Genomic DNA, 20,317 nt, shown 5'->3' with positions numbered 1-20,317 from the left:
GCGGGCTGCAAGGAAGGGAGGAGGCAGAGCGAGAAGCCAATGAATGAGATCCAGGCTGCGGCACGTACCCTATAGCCTTCCTCATGCGCAGGCGCACGCCGAATGATCTCGCGGGAAAGGACCGTTGCCAGTCCCGGCGTTGCGCCCAGATAGGAGGGAGTTGGAGGCGGGAGTGAAGTCTCGCGAGAAGAGGCAGTTGTCGTAGCGGAGCTCTCTGGTTGTGTGTGCCTGAGGTTCCGCCGCCGGAGCCGTGGACGGTTTGCTGAGCCCGTTAGTACCCCTGCCGAGACTCACGCAGCCGCTATGTCCCGCTACCTGCGCCCTCCCAACACGTCTCTTTTCGTAAGAAACGTGGCCGATGATACCAGGTAAGTACAAGGGAGGTACTCCAGGCCTTCGCGGGGAGGCCGCAAGTGCTCGGAGAGGACCCGTGTGGCGGGACCGGGGGAGGGGAAGGGGCGAAGATGGCGGGCCCCACGCTGGCTTTCGGGCCCAAACTAGGCCGCGCCGCCGGCTCAGCAGCCGCGTGGGAGCGAAGGCGGTGCCCTTGGTCCTCCCGGGCTGCCGCGGGCCGCGTGGCGGGGTTTTTGTTCATCTCCGCAGTTAAGGGCTCCTTTCTCCAGCTGTGTCTCGGCGCATCCACCTCCTGCAGCGGCCAACATCCGCTCCCCATTGATTTGAAGTTCACGTTCTTTGGGGTGCCCGCCCCCTCGCCTAGGGAATTATTTTTTTTAGTTAAATATGTTGCAGCGAAATAACGGGGGTGGGGGTGGGATTGTGGCGAAGCATTTGCAACCCTATTTTTGTTGTGTTGTAGTTGTTTTTTTAATGGAGATGTTTGGAGAAAGGGAATATTGAGACTTGGCACATCAAATTCTTTCAGTTAAACTGTAAGAACTAGTTCTTTCCATTTCCCGGAAATACTAGTTACTCTTTGAAAAGGAGGGTTTAAGAAGCCTCTGCCGTGAGGACGTGGATTACTGAATTGGATTAATTTAGACCGTGCCTTTGTTCTCAGAATTCCCTTAATTGCTTGGAGCTGCTGTCAGGATTTTTTAAAAGAAATCTTGTCACGAAATGAGACTTGATATTTACACAAATAATCACTGTCCGCCAAAAAGTCAGATATCTATGGCAACCTTTTGTGATTTACATTTTTCTGCTCTTAAAGTAGGAAAGTAAGCAATAGTAATAATTCAAGTGTCCGGAAAAATTTCCCTTTATGTCATTTGACATTTTTAAGGAGTTATATATATTTGTGACTTGTCTTTCATACTATACCTACCAAGTATCTAACCCTGTCGCTAAAATTTTGGGGTAAAAATAAGTGCTTGACTTTTTTCAGAGAATTAGAGTTAACTTGAAACAGTAAAAGAAAAACAGTAGCAATACTTATATACAAGCATTACTACTTTTTGAAAAAATGAAGAATGTGGATAAAATGCAGGTAAATTGCCATTAAATATCCATAAATATCTGTTTTCCTGTTAATATAAAACAGTAATAGACTTTATTATAAACTGCATTTTTATCTTCCAACATCTTGGGGCATAGGCTGCCTTTACATTTTTGTAAGTTCTTAAGATTGGCTGAATGTTGATAGTTAGAAAGCTTGTATGTTTCAGGTTACCCAAGGACCCAGCATAGCTCCTTTCATTAATTGAGATACTACAAAGAAACTCTTTTAGGGAGTGAACATAAAAACTTGGGGTCTTTTTATAATGTTTTAGGTCTGAAGATTTACGCCGCGAATTTGGTCGTTATGGTCCTATAGTTGATGTGTATGTTCCACTTGATTTCTACACTCGCCGTCCAAGAGGATTTGCTTATGTTCAATATCCTTTCTTCAGATGGCTGATTAGTGAGGGGTGTTGAAGTTTGAAATTCAAGTTTATGTAAGAGGTAACATCTAAAAAGTAGTTTATTTTTGTCCTTTAATAAATGTCTTTATGTCTTCAAATTTTTGAAAATTAATTCTCACACATTGCTCTATTTCTTAAAGTTGATCCAAAAATAGTAAAATATTTAAATTCCCATTTATACTGCTGAAGCTCAAAACAATAATTATAATATGTGATTTAAATTTGAATACTCTGGTTTCTACCACCTTTAATGTAAGTCAAATTAAAGTTAATATGTTCTTGTGCTTAGCAATTAAAGTTTGGTATTCTTGTTTGTTAATTTGAATCACTTGATCAAAACAAATTGTATAACAATGAGGTAAACTTCTTTAATATTGTCCCCTAATTTGCTGTCCTCTGTTGTTACCTCAGAGAATGTAAAGCTGTACAGTTATGGCGACCCCAAAGAGAAAGCATGAAAGAACCTTTAGAGTAGAGTTCAACACTTAAGGAAAGTAGACAAGCCAAAGACCTCTTAAGGATCAGGCTTGAAGAGAAGGGAGAGTTTGGGAAAAGAAAAAATAAAGAAAAGCTGGAAGAAGGACAAGCCTAATGGGAGACAAAGCCTCGCTTTATCTACAAAAGGGGGAAAAGGTTGTTTTTCAAAGTTAAAGATAAAGCCATCTGTCATATTTGGCCAAGCATCTCATGACAAGTCCTTCTGACAAGCACTTAAAGAGTTAAAGGTCAAGATGAAGTTGAATGATGGCCAAGATTAAAGGAGTCATACCTGATGTATCCTACAGAATAACTATTTTCCTTTTTTTTTCTTTTTAATTTATTTTTTTATGTTTTGTAAGCAGTTAATTTTCAAAATTCTGGTTTGGTCTAGTGACAAAACCTATAACTTGATTTATGTGGGCCTTTGATGTTGTGATTGTGGTCTTGTATAAATGCACTCTCTTAGCTTCTCAAGTTAAAGTATACTAGGATATAATGTTGTTAAGCTTAAATTTAGCATACTCCTGTTTTGGACCAGGTGGTCAGATGCCATAGGGTAGTAGGCAGTGCTCTTTAGAGTAGGTTCTGGGGTCAAGCCGGCTCCACAGAGCCATGCTTAAAGGGGATACAGGTGCATGCACTGGGGACTACTTAGAAACAGCTCTGATGATCATATAGAGTCCGATCTAGAGAAACTACCTATTTATAGATAAATTTGTAAGGGGCTGTCACAGGGCACACACATAACTCTTTAACTTCTGGCACTTAGGGTCTATGAAGCCCGCTGGCCCTGCACTGCTTTAGCACATGTGATCAGTTGGCCCTGAATGGATTGCAGAAGGCCTTATCCCTAGTATGGGTACCTAATAAGTATCTTGAAAATCATTCCCTGGGTCAGTGTTTCAGGTGGCATTACTTCCTTCACTGAGATCATCTCCCCGCAACTACAGGGGTTTGGGTTGTGGACTTGATGCTAGGAAAATTTATTGCTTAAGTTCAATGCGTCTCCTGAAACTTAGCAGAGTCCTAGTGAGACTTAATGAGGAAATGCAGAAAGCTGCTACTCCCACAGGGCCAGTGATCAAGGACAGTTAGGGGAATTTGTTGCAAAGCTCTGTTACAGAGAGGATAAAAGCTATATCTGGCTTGGTTTTTATGGGGGTGGAGGGGAAGGTAGCAGTACATTCTGGCTTACACTGTTGACCTGATTTTACCTGGTTTGTCTGGTTTTGGGGTGGTCTGTGAGCCAGAAGAGTTGTCATCCAAAGGAATCTAAAGATAAATTATATAATTTTTACACACACACAATCTTTCTATGGTCCTAAAAGCTTTTTTTTTTTTTTTTTAAGCCCTTGATTACAAATTTCTCCATAAGTTGGATCAGAATGATATGCTGCTGCCCCTGCTGTGGCTATTCTATTTGACCCTGTTCCTAATTAGCCTTCTTTTAACAGGTAAAGTAGAACTTTACCATGGTTCATCCAACTCAGGAGTCTGTTTTTGAGGCTAGCCTAAGAGGATTGATTTGCTCTTCTTAATAATTTTTACACCTCTTGATCTAAGTCTTTTGAAAAATTATGTTCTGTCTCTTGAAGCAGCACATAAATTAGTATACCTTTAAGTGAACTTACTCCTTTTAGAGGCCAACTGCATTAATCTTGAGGGGATGCTTTGTTATAGTATTCAAGGTTCTAAATTCCCCATCAGCCTTTACCTTTTCATATGAAAGCCCATGATTTAGGACTTGGGGAAACTGCTTCCTGCATTAGCCTACATATAATAACCTCAGGAAAAGAGAGCTGGGAACCGTCTGTGGTGCTTAATTCCTTTCAGAACAAAAAAATAGGAAATCTAGTGAGACAGTCCTTTTAGTCTCTGAAATAAAAGAATATTAGTATCAGTCTTTAAGGGAGAGGGAGTATGTCAGTCCAGGGGTGTTTTTTTAATCAGCTCTCAAGATCTCTGAAATTTAAGAAATAGAAACAAGCAAGTTCAAATAGTGACTTTTAGAATAGAATGAAAATCCACACCCATACCTACCTAATCTAGTTCCCTTTGCAAAGTTTTTATATCCAACACCGCTCTAAGTATGTGCTTGGCTTCCATTAAAATGGTGGTTTTAGGAAAGAAGCTAAATTTGGACTGATAATTTTGCAAAGCCAAGGTTTCTCCTGGTATTATAACTGACCTTGAGCAGAGAAGGCAAGGCAACTTAATCTCTGAGATCAAAAACAGGGAGAGACCAACAGTTCCTGCTTTGAGCTAATAAATTATCTTGAAATTCTCAAGTTAAAGCCAGTCCCAAACCCACTTCTTTGCAGGATGCTATATGTTTAATATCATGGTGGTTAGGACTTTCCAGTCCAGGAATCTTTAGAAATGGTCTGTTGTTTCTTGACAACATGCTTTTCAAAGTCTGTACATGGTTGTAATATACTTTTGGTACAGTGCTGTCTTGAGTGTTGCTTGATTCTGTCTTGATATCTACAAGTGGCTAGCTACCAGTCTTCCCCGTGCAAGTATAAGACAACTACATTGAATAATATAGTGTTAGATATGTCTGAGAAAAACAGCAAAATTTGAGCTTAATGCTTTCATCACGTATAAGGTAAGGTACATTCTGCTTGCTTACACAAGAACTATTGGCATTTTCTTATTTTCATTTGAAATAAAAATATAAAAAACAGTTTTGGTTTTAAGAAATTTTTGTTTAAACATGCAACATAGAACTGACATTTGTTTTTTTGTTTTGTAAAGTTAATTAAAAGGAAAATTGGTAGGTTACTTGGTAGTTCAGCTATAACATCTTATTTCAGTAATAACTTTACAATATGTATTCACGTGTGTTTTCAAACATCTGCCTTAGGAATTCACAAGTACTTTAATATTATACTGTGAAATGTTCATAGCTGAATCAGCCAACTAGTATAGTCAGTGGGGTCTGGTAGATTTTCTAGAATAATATCAAGAGATCGTGAATTGTTCAAGATCCAACTGAACTTTTATTGATTATCAAAGCCTGCGAAACTTCCCAAGCCCCTTAACATTTAGCACATTTGAGGATGTTCGTGATGCCGAAGATGCTTTACATAATTTGGACAGAAAATGGATTTGTGGTCGCCAAATTGAAATACAGTTTGCACAGGGGGATCGAAAGAGTAAGTACCCTTATGCCTAATATGTGTATATCATTTTTAGATGGTGTTTTGAGATGTCTTCTTGGAAGCATTTGTGTAATTTGTCTATCTGTTCAAACCCAAAAAGATAGTTTTTAAGAAGATAGAGTATCTTGAATATTCTGTTTCATCATATTTTTAGATGAATTACAAAGTTTCAGGGTAGACAAAGTAGAATATGGAGATTAGAATGCCTGGAATATGTTTGGACTCAATAAAAAAAAGTGCATCAATACTATATCACCTGTGGCATGTTTTAGTATACTTAGGGTGTTATTGAAAGGGATAACATTTAGAAAGTTTTGGGTCCCTTGAGCCATTTCTCTTCCTCATAAAGATCTTCAAGGGATAATGGGGTAATTTTGTGGGTGCACGGCTATGGAGATGAGCAGATAAGCAAGGAAAGGCTATATAGGTTAAACCTAGAATAGATTTTTTATTAGTACTTGGTTTTTATTATTATACAGGCATATCCCAGGTGTTAGCTGTGTGCTAATGAGGCAGGAATACAGGCTTCGAAGTCATATAGACCTAGTTTGAATTCTGCCTCAACCATATGTTACCTTGAGCAAGATACTAAAAGATAGAGGTTAAAATAGCTGCTGAAGAATGGTAGACACAATGGTAGACACATGTTATTGAGAATTCTCTAGGTCTTAGGTGATGGGTTCCTGAGTATTCATTATATTATTTATATATACACAAATAAAATCCCTGCTTCTTAGAATTGACTGAGATAAGAATTGAGGGCCGACCAGGGACATGGGTGTGTCTAAGGCATTCAGTAAGTGTCAGCCCTCTCTGTTGTATCCCAAAACTATTTGCCTGTATTTTGCTGCATTTTGACACTACACATTGTTTGTTCATAGGTCACCAGTAGTGTTCTGTCATTGTTAATTGTGTTCTTAATAACAGTGGGATGACTCCAAAATAGCATGTTTCAAAAGTCATTAATATTGTAATTGACAATTTTTAAAAATATATAATGGTATATTTTCCTAATAACAAAGTTTTCAAACAAATGACCTGGGGGTGGCGGGGGCGGGGCAAAATATTTGGGAGATAGTTGAGAATGTTTTTAACATAAAACAGTCTTCTAATAGACTTCCTTAAAAATAAATACAATTTCCAAGATTAATATTCAGTTAACTTTGGCACAGATTGGAGATATAAGAGAAGGGGCCACAAATTTTTCCTATAATTTGAAGACAAATACTATGTTTTTAATGTTTATAAATATTTCTGTTCTGTGTATTTCATAGCTCCAAATCAGATGAAAGCCAAGGAAGGGAGGAATGTGTACAGTTCTTCACGCTATGATGATTATGACAGATACAGACGTTCTAGAAGCCGAAGTTATGAAAGAAGAAGATCAAGAAGTCGGTCCTTTGATTACAACTATAGAAGATCTTATAGTCCTAGAAAGTAAGTGTGATGTGTAGCACAGTGATCTGTCAGGAAAGATTCATGTTTGTTAACTTTTACTTTTTATTTTTATTTTTTTTACTTTTTTGTTACTTTTAATTATATACATTGTATGCTTCATTGAGACTAAAAATATTTTAGTGCTTCATTTAAAAACTTATGGTTTACTTTTTTAATTAGAAACTTTAAAAGACTGTAAATAGATGTTTGTCACTGTTTGCTTTTTCTGATGTACTTTTTAGCAGTAGACCGACGGGAAGACCACGACGTAGCAGAAGCCATTCCGACAATGATAGGTAAATAACTTTGCTTTGAAAGAGACTTATACATTTTTCAATTTCAGAGTGAACTTTTGCTCTAAAAATAATAAATTTGATTAATATAGAATCTAATTTTTACTCTAATTGTATCTCTCCTCTGTTTTGAAAGATTCAAACACCGAAATCGATCTTTTTCAAGATCTAAATCCAATTCAAGATCACGGTCCAAGTCCCAGCCCAAGAAAGAAATGAAGGCTAAATCACGTTCTAGGTCTGCATCTCACACCAAAACTAGAGGCACCTCTAAAACAGATTCCAAAACACATTATAAGTCTGGCTCAAGATATGAAAAGGAATCAAGGAAAAAAGAACCACCTAGATCCAAATCTCAGTCAAGATCACAGTCTAGGTCTAGGTCAAAATCTAGATCAAGGTCTTGGACTAGTCCTAAGTCCAGTGGCCACTGATAGTATAAACCATGATATTTTTAGGCATGTTTCATTCATTTACTCATAGTTTGGTTTACTTAAATTATCAGGAGTACAATGTTGCAATGATGCTTACAAAACACTTGTCAGTTTTCCCTGTACCAGGCAATGGTTATAATTAAAATGATATGCTGTTGAGAAGCCACTCTTAAGAGTCCAGTTTGTTTAATGTTATGGGCAGCTACCAATTTGTGGTGTCTCTGTATATTTTTGTAAAGATTCTCATTTTTTTATGCTTGAAGTATTGGTGAAAAGATGTTGGTTGACCATAATTTGCAACATTGTCTTATTAAAAATAAACTTTCATATCCATATTTGGTAGACCTGTTAACCTAGTAATGTAGCTTGCTAATGAGATAGAAAGATACAAAAGTGAAGTTGTAGCCACAGTACACTGACTAATCAGACACATTTAGCGTCAGGGTGGACCTTTGTCTTGTCGAGATGTCTTAGGCCCGTGATAATATTAATTTATGACACGGTGTGGAATAGTTCTTTTGTTAACCCCACTGTCTTAGAGAATGATGCCAACTGGGTTAAGTAGCATTTTCAGGGAGACCGAGTTTTTGACCGAAACATGGAGCCTTCACTGCTTTTTTTTTTCTGGTTTCTATGAAGATTTGGAACATAAAAACATCAGAAAAAACTCACTTTAAAATTTGACCAGGTTAATGATGGCAGAAATAATTTTAAGGAGAAAAGGATACTCCTGTGTAAGGAACATGGTTGATCATAATGTTACTTAGTTTTCCTGCTGCCCTTAAAAAGCAAGTACATTGTTTCAAAGTAGGTGTGTGCACATAGTGTAAAAGAACTGAATTTTGATGCTTATAGCACTCAGTATGTGCATTTGTATCAAAATTTGCCTGACCCTTTTTATGAAAGAGGCTTGTTCTTCACACCTGTTTGTTTAATATGAGGCAAGTTGAAAGACACTCCCATTCTAGGTGATTCTGTGGTGCCATGAAATTTAAAGTAATTTTGGAAAAAGAATTGACTTTAAATATAAGTCACATCTCTTGAGTTTTTGATTGATTAGCAATGTAGTACCTGGATAAAAATGAGAAAATACCCTTAACCATTTATAATTTCAAGCATTTCTCTGAGAGATCGTTTTGGGGACAATAAAAGTGACTTGACATGTCCAATCTCATTTCAGAATGAAAGCTAGCATCTTTAAAATTTTTAGATTGCTTGCTTGCAGGTTATAAGTAAGAATGTAGGGAAACGATTCCTTTTAGAGGATTGCTTTTTTCAATTTTGGTTTTAGTAATCTGGGCCTTGCCTGTAAAGAACAAAAGATGGTTTTTAAATACTGTTTGTGGAATGTGTTTAAAGGATTGATTCTAGAACCTTTGTATATTTGATAGTATTTCTAACTTTTATTTCTTTACTGTTTGCAGTTAATGTTCATGTTCTGCTATGCAATCATTTATATGCACGTTTCTTTAATTTTTTTAGATTTTCCTGGATGTATAGTTTAAACAACAAAAAGTCTATTTAAAAACTGTAGCAGTAGTTTGCAGTTCTAGCAAAGAGGAAAGTTGTGGGGTTAAACTTTGTATTTTCTTTCTTATAGAAGCTTCTAAAAAGGTATTTTTATATGTTCTTTTTAACAAATATTGTGTACAACCTTTAAAACATCAATGTTTGGATCAAAACAAGACCCAGCTTATTTTCTGCTTGCTGTAAATTAAGCAAACATGCTATAATAAAAACAAAATGAAGGAAATAATGATTAACTGGAATTATTATAGTTTTGAATGAGATTCTAAAATTAACAATGGAAACAATCGTTTGTAGATTTAGGAAGAGTTTTAATCAGTGTTGCACTAGGCACAACTAACTTTTACTTTAGAAATAATAGAACTTGCCAGTAAGGTACATCTTTTACATAATACTTAAAAATTCCCTATGTAATGTCAAAGCCCCTTAGGTTAAATAACTTAGGGGTTATTGGTAGTGTTAAGAGACGCATTAAAATGAAATTTGGGTCAGCTAATTATACATTTATATTTTCATTATTGAATAGACCAATAATTCTGCTCTTCCCCATTCTAAACAAGATGTTTTGGGCCTTATGTTTATGGCGTGATTTAAAATACTTTTAAATGTTGAATGTTGGTAAGCAATTAATATTAAGTGATAACCATTTAGGGGAACTGGTTTAGGTGTTTTGTGGTTTGAATTCTAGCTACTATATGATGACAAAGCTGATGCTTACTACATACTTATGATGTGCCAGACACTATTCTAAAAGCTTAATGTGTTAATTCATTTACTCTTCACAAAACCCTATGAGAGATATACTTTTATTTTCTTCATATCACAGATAAAGAAACTGAGGCACAAAGAAAGGCTATAAAAGGTAAATCCAGGAATTAAGCCCAGGCCTGGTCCTTACATGATTTTTTTTAATGGACTATAATATGAGAGAGATTGAGATTGTTCTCAGTATTTGTAGAATTAGAAGGACTGATATTTTCAGTTTTTACTTATTTTATTGTATCACTTATTTCTAGACTACTTTTTTGAGAAATTTATGTCATTTCTAAAGTGATATACCTAACAACTTCAGAAGGACTATATTGTAGTTGAACCCATGATAGTTAGGATCCTACTGATACCTGATGAGGATCCTTACAGAGCACTTTAATTTTGGATTACATATTTGAGTTCTACAATTATTGAGTACCTACTGTGTGTCTGGCACCTTACTCAATACATTAGAGTAGAACATATCAAGACTCAAGTGAGGGCTGACACTTCACTTTTTACTTAAGATCTCTGCATTTTTTTTGTTTATTTGTATTTAAGCCAAGTAAACAAGAAGAAAAATGACAGATAATGCTTCAGTGAGAAAGGCAAGGTGCTGTACATAGAGTATGAGCTATTAAGTTAAAACCCAGGGAAAAGACCTGGGAACTATTGTACTATTCTCTTGAAAATTTGGCCCAGTAAGCTTCTACATCCAGTTCAACTAACAAAATCCTGTATACCACAGAGAAGAATAAAGAAAACCAAACTGACAAACATCCTTCTTTTATTTAAGACCAAACTGCAGCTGGAATACCCAGTACAGTTCTGCTTACTACACTTCAAGAAAGATCTGAGAAAGCGGAAAAAGAACCAAAGAAGGGCAGTTCAAGCGACCAAAGGGTGGGTGGAAGGTGCTGCAGTATGAATACTGTATGAATACTTTGATTCTGGTCTGAAAAGATAAAAGAATGTTATTGAAAACTACATGGAATAATTGAAGTCCCTTCAAGTTTGAAAGTAAGCATTTTAGGACAAATAAAAGGAAATTCAACTTTGTACTTGTGGAAACTAATCCCTAAATCTGAATAGGTTTATATTAATTCATGGGTAACAGGTCCATAATAAATTACTGGAAACTAGGATGTCTGAACATGAAGGAAGACAGCCATAGTCTTGTACAGTGCCTCTATTGGTCTGTCTCAAACTGAATTGGGTGAAAAAAGGTCTGGTCCATTATAAACTTTTTCTTAGTTATCTCAAGTCAGTTCCATTTTTGCTATTGGCAATCTCGCCTTTGTTTATTCCAGTGCCAGTGTTTTCTGCTTAATGGTTTGCTTTGTTGGCATCCGAGTTTATTTACCTGTATGCCATGTGCAGTTTACATCTTAAACAACTCATTCCCAGGTAAATTTCAGTTATAATACTTGACATCCAGTTAAGAGGTACCATCTCTTCTCACCTCTTTCCTAGTCAGTATATTCAGCAAACATTTACTCAGCCCGTAACTGGGGGGCAAAAATTGTACTAGGTAATTGGAGAGAAAAATAGATAAAATTCACTTATTCAATATCTACTGAGCACAATCTAGTGAATAACATTACAGTATGGCCTCATTGTTTTGAGGTGTATTATTTGTGACAATACTTTGCACCATTCATATTCTAATGTAATTATAAAACCCAATATACTATCAAAGATTAGTAATTTAATGGTTACCTGCCATTTAAAAGTATCGGTATTTGTTTGCATCCCATTAATACAAATAATGAAAAAATGATGTTTTAATCTGTAATAAACTGATTTATTGTGCAGTGACTGTAATATGCTAGAGTTATATTAAATTGTTAACTGCCTCAACCACATATTAGGAAATAATCCCCCCAAAAGTATTTAACTTTGCATTAGATCTAAAGGAGACTCTGGGTGCTATAATTAGATTTCGAGGCAGACAGAGCTGTTATCCCAACTGATATAGTATGTTCTGTAATTAAGAAAATGTTCTCCGAGTTATACTTTTTAGTGATTTACATGTACATTTTATAGGGGACATGTTCTGTGTATAGTGAATAAATAACTTTTATAGTATCACAATGTTTTGGATTCCTTAGTTCCTTATTAGGATATGAAGCTCAATTTCCTATATATTGATTTCATCACTCACATGTATTTCTGCCACATGTGTAAACTTTTCACATAAAGTTCTTCATCTAAGACTATGGAAGTGTTGAAGCCTTTGAAAGTACAGAATATAACTAAGGAAGGTATGAAAATGGAGGGTCCCCCCCGCCCCCCTGCCCCAAAATTTGCCCTAGATTACACAGCAAAGTAAGTGGCAGATCCTAGATGAGAGTACATGGTTTTGTTTGGTTCATCTTTGTTACTGTTTTGCACTTGTTTTTTCTCATGGGAAAATTTTTACAATAAAATTAGTATAATGGAATCTAGAGTTCACTTGAAAGATTTGATTTATAAAATAGGTTTAATTACAGAAAATATTTTGCTTCTAACTTTTCTGGGTGAAAGAGGTTAAATAACCCAAGATCTCAAAACTGATGTGGCTCAAACTCTTCAACCTGGTTTTCTAAATTTCAATCTCATTGTATTGCATTTTGATCTTGTTTACAAAATCCTGAGATATTTTGAATTGGGGAGGCTGTGGCTTGAGACAGCACCGTGGTAGCTCAGGAATAATCTAATGTTCTAGGTCTATCAAAGCTTTTAAGGAGTCCCAGGAGTACTGTTCTCACATAAATGAAGTGAGCAACCTGTTTGTCGTCATTCAACTGTTAAACATCTCCAAGACACAGCTGGTTGCTGTGAAAAGGTTCTCGGGTTTTTTCCCTCTGCCGCCGCCTCCAACAGTGTTACTGTTTATTGCATTACGTTTATGTATTCCTAAGTTATTTCATCCATATATTAAAAATGGGATTCTCGTTTGGAATAAAACGCAAGGCGTGTAAATTCATTTTGTTGATAACTGACAGAGTAGTTTGTTAAGTAAGAGGCCTTTGTGTCTAGTTTTCTGTAGATCACATCTCGAGTGCTGGAGAGTGAAATAAACTGGTCTAGGAGCCAAAAAAATCTCGTTTTTTTTGTTTGTTTTTGGTTTTTGTTTTAAGGTTTAGTTCTGCCTTACATAAAGGTTTCTGACTGGGTAGACGTTCATGTTTAAGCTAAGCGGTTTGGATTTGAGATACACTGTTCCTTTTGTTTTACAAAGTAATTGCCTATGAGAATGCAATTAAACACTAGAAAAACTTACCCTAAACCTTTGTTTCTTTCCACATTGTGCTTGCTTTAGGGGAGACAACTTACCAGAACTGTATAGGTTATGGACTTGGATTCTGTAACATACACTGACACTGGCTGACTCCACTATAGCATTTTGGTTCTCAAAAATACAATGATTTGGGAAATCCCTGTCACCTGTAGGCTAGTAACTACAAACATATTGCTACCTGAGGTGTGAGAATTATCATTGACCTTTTATCTAGGTTACTCTTAGCTGTTGGAAATATTTAAAATGTGCTCCTCTGAACTCCTGCCACTTCGATCCCAAACCAAAAATTTTATGCTGTATTTAAAGGTAGAGACCCAAGACACCTAGGCTCAGATTGTTCAATGTAGTAAAATTCTAGTACAGTACAGAAAAAAAAATTGGTAGTTCTTGGCATTGCTCATAACAATTACACTGAGGAAATAATGGAAAAAATGAGGACTCAAAATGTTAATTTCCTCCAGTTCTCATGAGAAAACAGCTCTGCTTCTGTGTAATTTAAGATTTTATCAACAATGCTTAAAACATATGGGTTATTGACAATTTGAGGAATTCTTTTGTAGTTAATTTTTTTCTGTAAACCTAAATCTTACAATGTAGAAAAAGAGATGTACTTAAACCTTGCTTTACTCAATAGCAAATGATTCAAGGAGCTTTATGAGGTTTCCTAAGTATCCTGTGGCCCTTTTTACTATTAGCCCTGATTGGGGACATGGATGGAGTCACAGTAGTTGCTTTCTTGTGTAGTTGAGCTAATCCAAATGTCTAATCAAGTCAACAAATTGGCTGCCTCTTTAAATCAAGTCTTAGAATTCAGTTGGGTTAATTGTGTGCATTTACAAAATAAACAAGCCACTGGGGGAAAAAGCAGTTTTATTTATTTCATGCTTCAAATTTGTATACGCACATTTAGTACTATATAAACTTGTCTTTAGAATCTAATTTGACTCAGGCAGTAGCTCACCAGAATTTAATTGGAGAAATACATCTTGGTCATTCTGCCTAAAAATATTGAGGGAAAAAAAAAAACTGCCAAATTAGAAAATAGGGCACTTGCACAATCAGAAATTTTTAACATCCTCACATATTTAAATTTACTGTTGGGTTGATTTTATACTTAGCGTGTATTTTTTTAAGGTGGGTGAAACATGTTATCAAGGTATTATGAAAGAAATCACATCTTTTGCATAGGTGGTCCCCTGGGTTGCACTTACTGGTAACAAAAGAAATACATTGGCATCAAACTATACTTAGGTTATAAAAATTGTACAAAGCCATTATGAACTTTAAAGGTTGAAGGGACCCTTTAATAGTTAATCTTTGGGCTTAAAGGAATAAAAATTAAAATAGTCCCATACTGCTTTTCACATCTCTTAAAAATAGGAAGTGTTTTTAGCAGCTTAAAACCTTTTCAGTTATAGTTATATAAAACTTATTACACTAGGATTCATTTTGAAATATAGTTTACAACCAGGTCAACTATAACATACACACACTGGCACTTCAGTACAAGGGCAGACTTTAAAATCAAATTACTCTGGACCTTTAAAATTAGGCCATAGTGTAGAAGAGTCCATGGTCTCACATTCAGCAAATTCATACTAAAATATTCTATTTTGTAGGATAAATGCCAATGAAACTTTACATATGCTACAAGTTTATTACATATATTTACATGGCTCTTTCCTAGGTACTCAAACTCACATTATATAGCTCCCTACTTAAAGCAAGCTTTGCAGGGATGAGGCCAGATCACTGTCACAACAGCTTATGCAGTACTATATTACAAAAAAGTATTTTACTGTGACCACCAAACACTGTTCCTATAAAAATGGTTTTGGTGCATTTGTTGGCAGTCCCTATCCACTGCATTTAAGAAATGGGGACACTGGGGTATACTGTCTCATTCTAAACAGCCCCTAGTGCCCCTTCTACATTCAACACCTTCCGTTTACTAAACCAACTAGAAGAAAAATTCACATTTTCTTTTGGCAGTGCATCAGGTTGTTGGCATATTACTGGTTTTGGTGCTTCTAGAATGTTAAATTTTCAAATACTCAACTAAGTTTTTCAATCCCTGTATATCTCAACCAGATACTTAAAATCAGATTCACTAGCTTTCAACAAGCAAATATACTGACTTATGAATAATCTTAAATCAGTATTTTACCCTAACAAGCATTGGAAAAAGTTGATTCCTTTATTGTTCCCCAAATCTAAACGTGAATGGTTTCACTCGAGTTACTCAACTGAGAACACTTGATATCAAGTAAAATGATCAATCATCAATAATTCAGTTATTTTACATTGCACTGACGCTACCATTACATCGCAGTGCACAAGATGAACTTGTGTTTTCTGCATTAGCAGTTTTAAATTCCCCTAACGTATTTCGTATGGAAATTGACAACTATCCTTAAATATAACTAAATTTAAACATTAGTACTTAATCTTATTTTATACCTGTACTTTGAGTAAGGTTTTGAGTTGAAATGTCATTATTTCCTTATCAGAAGGATTAAAGGAAACAGGAACCCAGTGGCTTGGTGGTTTAGGAAGAACACTTGGTGACGGTGGTTCACTAAATTTGGCTCCAGCATAGTTCTGATTAGTCTGAGACTTAAAAAGTAGGCTGGGACTTGATAAGCTAGAGTTCCAATTTTGATTATTTGAAAAGTTTTTGTTCTTCCCCGCATTTTGCATGGCCTGCCATGCAGCTGCTGATGCATTATAAGTATGTCCTCTTTCTTTTTTCTTATGAACAATCTTCATCTGAGAATTCTGATCCTTGGTCTTCTGTCTATTAAGCTGTTGTTGGTTCTTACTAACATTTCTAGATTGAGGGGCTGGAATGTTATACCTCTCTCCACCACCCATCTTCAACTTCTTTGTCACCTGTAAGTGAATGGAAACAAAATATTGAGTAAAGTTACAGCAAAAAAAAAAAAAAAAAATGCAAAACTTTATAAGCAGCTTCTACAGCCCAACTTTTAACTACGGAAATCTTGGGGAAGACTCAAAAGTGTGCTATTCAGCTGCTTTAACTTCATTATACGTTCACACTTCATTATATGCAGTTTTTATTACAATCCTAAGAAAAAAGAGCTAACCCACAAGTCTGTAAAATCCATTATTTAAAAATTTTTTAAAAATATTAGTTTAGGATGAGTCCACCATAAAATGTTTGCCTCATTACGAAGTGAATTTTTTTATACCTTTCGGTCTGCTTTTCAGATCGCAGGATTTCCACTACTTGTCCTCTTCCTTGCTGCCAAGCCCAGGATAACAGATGTTGCTTTCTGACAGATCCTTTCCTTTGTCTCAATACAGAAGTTTTCATGGGCCAATCTGCTGAGTCCAGCCTAGGAGCTGAGGTCAACATCTGAGTCTCCTCAGCACACAAGTTTGAGAGAAGTCTTAGCTAGAAAAGTAAAAATTACTTCATTAATTCAAATCAAAAACACGGGAGGAAGTGGTTATATTTACTACAGAAATAAAGATTGGCTACTTCTTGAACCTAAGAAGCGTAAAATCTTAAGACGGTTTTCTTTGACCTTATAACTCATCTCTTAAGAACTCTTCTCTACCTTGAGATCCAAAACTCTTTCCGGGGGAATTGTAGGACAGGTGTCCGCCAAGTCATCCAACAAGTTGTTTGTATCTTTTTCCTGGGGACCCTTCAGATTCACACCGTTTTTGTGACCACAGTGTTAAGTCAAACTAGGAAAGCATTAGCCTTTATAAGCCATGACAAAAATTGGCTTAAAATTAGCTTACTAAAGGTTTTTAAAGTCTCACCAGAATTTTTCAATCTTTCAACGCATCACATTCGTTTTCATAAAGCCTCTTCTCCCAACATGCCTACGCCACCCGTATTTCTTTTAGTTATGAACATTTTAACTCCTCCCCATTTTAACATAACTTTTCATATGCCTTAACAATCTAAGCTAGTTTCTCAATTATATACAAATGCCTCCCTACAGTGAACACTGAAGATTTTGTTTTCATTGACATTCTAAGAAGCCAAGTTATCAATAAGCCCTCTTTTCGAAAGAGTAATAGGGCCTTCCAGACTATTTTAACAGCCCAAAGTAAACAGTTCCTGGACCTTGAATCATAAACAACGCAAGCCTGGAAAGTTCGCTTCCTCCGATGGGGCTTGGCTTCCGAGTGGCTCCATCTTTCTCGAGCCCGACCCGAGAACCCTGGCCGCCTGCGTCCCACCCGGTTCCCGGATCTCGCCTCCTTCCCCCAACAATGAGGAGCACGGACGCCAACATGGCCGCCCCCGCGGCGCCACCGCCACTCACCGACTTCAAGCTCGGACTGCGGCGGCGGCAGCTCCTGCTCGGTGACGAAGCCCCCTCCCCTTCCCAGGAGAGACGAGGCACGGAACGAACAAAGCCCACGAGCACCGACGAGTTAGTTGCTGACCAACTCGGCGTTCCTACCCGACCTCCTCCTTCTGCCTCTACCGACAAAATGGAGGTAGCAACGAGCGCAGGAGCGGAGCCGAGAGGCACAGCGGCCAATCAAAACGCGCCAACGCGTGGCCCGGCCAATGATACGCGGGCCGCCGCCTGTTGCTGGGGCGGCCCGGGCGACGGAGGGAGGTGGTTGTTGCCGAGGGTTTGAAATCCTCTCCGAGAGGAGCATGTCGGGAACAACTGCTGCGGGCCCGTGGCTGACACCGGACCCCTCTTGGGGGAGTCCACCCAGCTGTTCCCCGGCTCCCTGGGCCGCGGTGGTGTCTGCCCTTCGCCCGGGAAACTGACAGCGCCCGACGCCTGGAGCCCGCTCTCCCAGCGCGCGCTCGGCACCTGGGAAGGGGCGCTCGCCGGGGCAGCACCTCCATCCTGGCTCTCCGGCTCGCTGGCCCCCCGCCGTTTAGGACGTGGGTGATTTTCCTCACCGGGGGGAATTACTTAAGGTGCCATTTGGTCCCCGAGTTCAGGTCCCTGGGCCGTGGAACTAGTGTTTTACAGCTGGAAGACTCCCAGCAAAGTTGCCTTCCGAGGCCTGGCGGCTGCGCCTTTGCACCCGCCGCTCCCCTCGTTCTGTTCCTCCGCACGGGAACTTATTTGTAGCTCCCAAAGCTTGCAGTGCTTCCTGTCCTCCCCACGCCAGCCTCAAAATTCTTCAGAAGTTGCCGGCCCTGTGAACGCGTTTCCGACGAGCTCACGGACCGAATTAATCACTTCCTCTTTGTGTCCCCACTGGTCCCTAACTTTGCTAGATTCCTCCAGCGTACCGTCTCGTAACTACGCGTGGCCGTATCCGCCCACGCCTTCCCACACATACACACCCTCGCGGGGCAAAGCCCGGTTTTATTTTTCTGAGCACAGTGCGCACGAGGAAAATTTGTTATTCCCCTTTCTGCCCAATTTGCAAGTGAAAAGCAGGAGAAAAGATAGAGTTAGTTGATTATGCCAGCAAGGTGCAGAGAAGAGAAAAAGGGCAAGTTTTGTGGAGTGAATGGATAAACAACCCAAAGTGAGTGTTTTAAAATAACACCAATTTCCAATTTCTATGAACATATGAACATTTTCATCACAGGATGTATATATATAGTGTACATTACATGTAAGATATACATAATTTATTTTTAATCTTCAGTTTTTTGTGGCCATCATCCCCCACCTCTATGTTCTTCTAGCAGTGGACCTTAAGATTTCATAAGAAAACTACCTAAGCGACTGCATTTTTAAAAAAAGAGTTTGTTAATCAAATTAATTTGGTGAAACGTGTAGAAGAGATATTTTTGAGCATGGGACTTTCTGGTGCTAATCATATTATAGTCAAATGAGATGTATCAGATATGGTAAACAGCTGCTAGGTTGCTGAACGTGTAATCTGTTTCCTAAAAATTCAGAAAGCTGGCTTAGACATCTGGCCAGAAAATAGCACCGCTATATTTAACAGTCCAAAACTTTGACTTCAGGAAAGACCCTTACAATATATTTTTTTGATATACTGGTTTTGTAAAGTTAACAGCCAGGTTTCAGTCTGAGCATTTTCTTTCTAATTCTTTTTTATCATCCAAATATCTTTCAAATTCATCCCTGCTGCATCCCCCCCACCCCACCCCGTTCCCCTCCACACACACACACCCTTCTTTCTCTCCATCCTCCACGGATGATTGTCACGTTAAAAAAAAAAAAACTTAAGTGGCCCAAAATCGTATTACAGAATTCAGTCTCCTCCGAATCTTATCTGTATAAACATATAAACATAAACACACAGATAAGGTATTGGGTACTTGTAAACAAGCACATTAATATTAAATGCTCTGCCTCCCCTGCCCTGAGCTAAACTGTTTTGCTTACAACATTTCAAGTCACTTTCACAAATTATGGTGGTGCAGGACAGGGCAAATTTCCCTGAGTAGGGAGAGACCAAGCCCTGCACTGAGAGAAGGTCCTTTGGCGCAGAGTATAGAAAGATTTCAACACACACGCCAAAGTTAGAGTCAAAAGAAAAGCCTGTTAGAAAAGGGGCCACGTTCCACAGAAGAGAGTGAGAGGGACCAAGAGAGACCTGGACGATGAGAGACAGTGAAGAGTACTGACAGATGGTGAGAGGGACCAAGATCGACAGTCACAGTAAACGCAGTGAGAGGGACCCCAAGTGTTTGGGGAATTCAATTTATATATCATTCTTTTGTTTCCGTGAGTTACAGTTTAGGGACTTTGTTTACTCATTTCCTTTGATATGTGCATACAGTGAGGAGAGGGAAGGGGAAGAGTACTAAGCGTTAAAGGCCTGCTGGCAGTTCTCAGCCTTTCATCCATAGATTCCCTATGATTTTAGCCATAGGGAACGAATGGTTTTATTTGTGTAGGGCGTCACTTAAAGACTGTTTTTTTCCTGCTTCCCCAGGTGTGGGACATGGGTTGTTAGCAATCCCAGCAGAAATCTCCCTTTGTTCTGCAGGTATCTTCATGGCCTGGCTGCAGAGTTGATCAACATGTTGCAGTCTTTGAATATAGCCTGATTTAACATTTTAGTTCTCTTGCCTCCTCCCTAAATTAATGGGATGGGATCTATTTTGATCTCTAAGGCGCAGATGAAGAATCTGAAGCTGTTTAGA

The 20,317-nt window shown here is 38.0% G+C and overlaps 2 protein-coding genes and 1 long non-coding RNA gene across 10 annotated transcripts in view; 1 reads left to right on the top strand and 2 right to left on the bottom strand.

Moving 5' to 3' along the window:
* Positions 1–178, bottom strand: part of LOC107501030 — a 59,632-nt gene extending 59,454 nt beyond the window's left edge. For both annotated transcript variants that reach the window (XR_004953764.1, XR_004953766.1), the window contains exon 1: positions 69–178. This is a non-coding gene — a long non-coding RNA (uncharacterized LOC107501030). The remainder of the gene's footprint in view (positions 1–68) is intronic.
* Positions 169–12,891, top strand: SRSF10 (serine and arginine rich splicing factor 10). Of its 7 annotated transcripts, none has more exons than XM_036230103.1 (7): positions 169–368; positions 1,731–1,835; positions 5,397–5,500; positions 6,781–6,943; positions 7,186–7,239; positions 7,373–7,474; positions 10,744–12,891. In XM_036230103.1, the coding sequence occupies exons 1-7, from the start codon at positions 304–306 to the stop codon at positions 10,802–10,804; spliced, it is 654 nt and encodes a 217-aa protein (XP_036085996.1). In that variant the 5' UTR covers positions 169–303; the 3' UTR covers positions 10,805–12,891. The 7 variants fall into 7 exon arrangements, 6 of the variants coding, with proteins under 6 accessions (XP_036085996.1, XP_015982265.1, XP_015982264.1 ...); XR_001594661.2 differs by lacking the exon at positions 10,744–12,891 and adding an exon at positions 2,274–2,636 and having other exon boundaries at positions 204–368; positions 1,731–1,902; positions 5,394–5,500; positions 7,373–9,429; XM_016126779.2 differs by lacking the exon at positions 7,373–7,474 and having other exon boundaries at positions 7,189–7,239.
* A 1,192-nt stretch (positions 12,892–14,083) lies between these two features.
* Positions 14,084–17,721, bottom strand: PNRC2 (proline rich nuclear receptor coactivator 2). The gene is made up of 3 exons (XM_016126781.2): positions 17,538–17,721; positions 16,443–16,648; positions 14,084–16,122 (listed from the first exon to the last, which is right to left on the bottom strand). The coding sequence occupies exon 3, from the start codon at positions 16,102–16,104 to the stop codon at positions 15,685–15,687; it is 420 nt and encodes a 139-aa protein (XP_015982267.1). The 5' UTR covers positions 16,105–16,122; positions 16,443–16,648; positions 17,538–17,721; the 3' UTR covers positions 14,084–15,684.
* Between the last annotated feature and the right edge of the window lie 2,596 nt (positions 17,722–20,317).

The sequence above is a fragment of the Rousettus aegyptiacus genome, unplaced genomic scaffold, assembly GCF_014176215.1.
Source record: "Rousettus aegyptiacus isolate mRouAeg1 unplaced genomic scaffold, mRouAeg1.p scaffold_m13_p_1, whole genome shotgun sequence".
Classification (NCBI taxonomy): Eukaryota; Metazoa; Chordata; class Mammalia; order Chiroptera; family Pteropodidae; genus Rousettus; species Rousettus aegyptiacus.
Note: the sequence above shows the minus strand (reverse complement) of the source record. Positions and strands in the feature narration are given on the sequence as shown.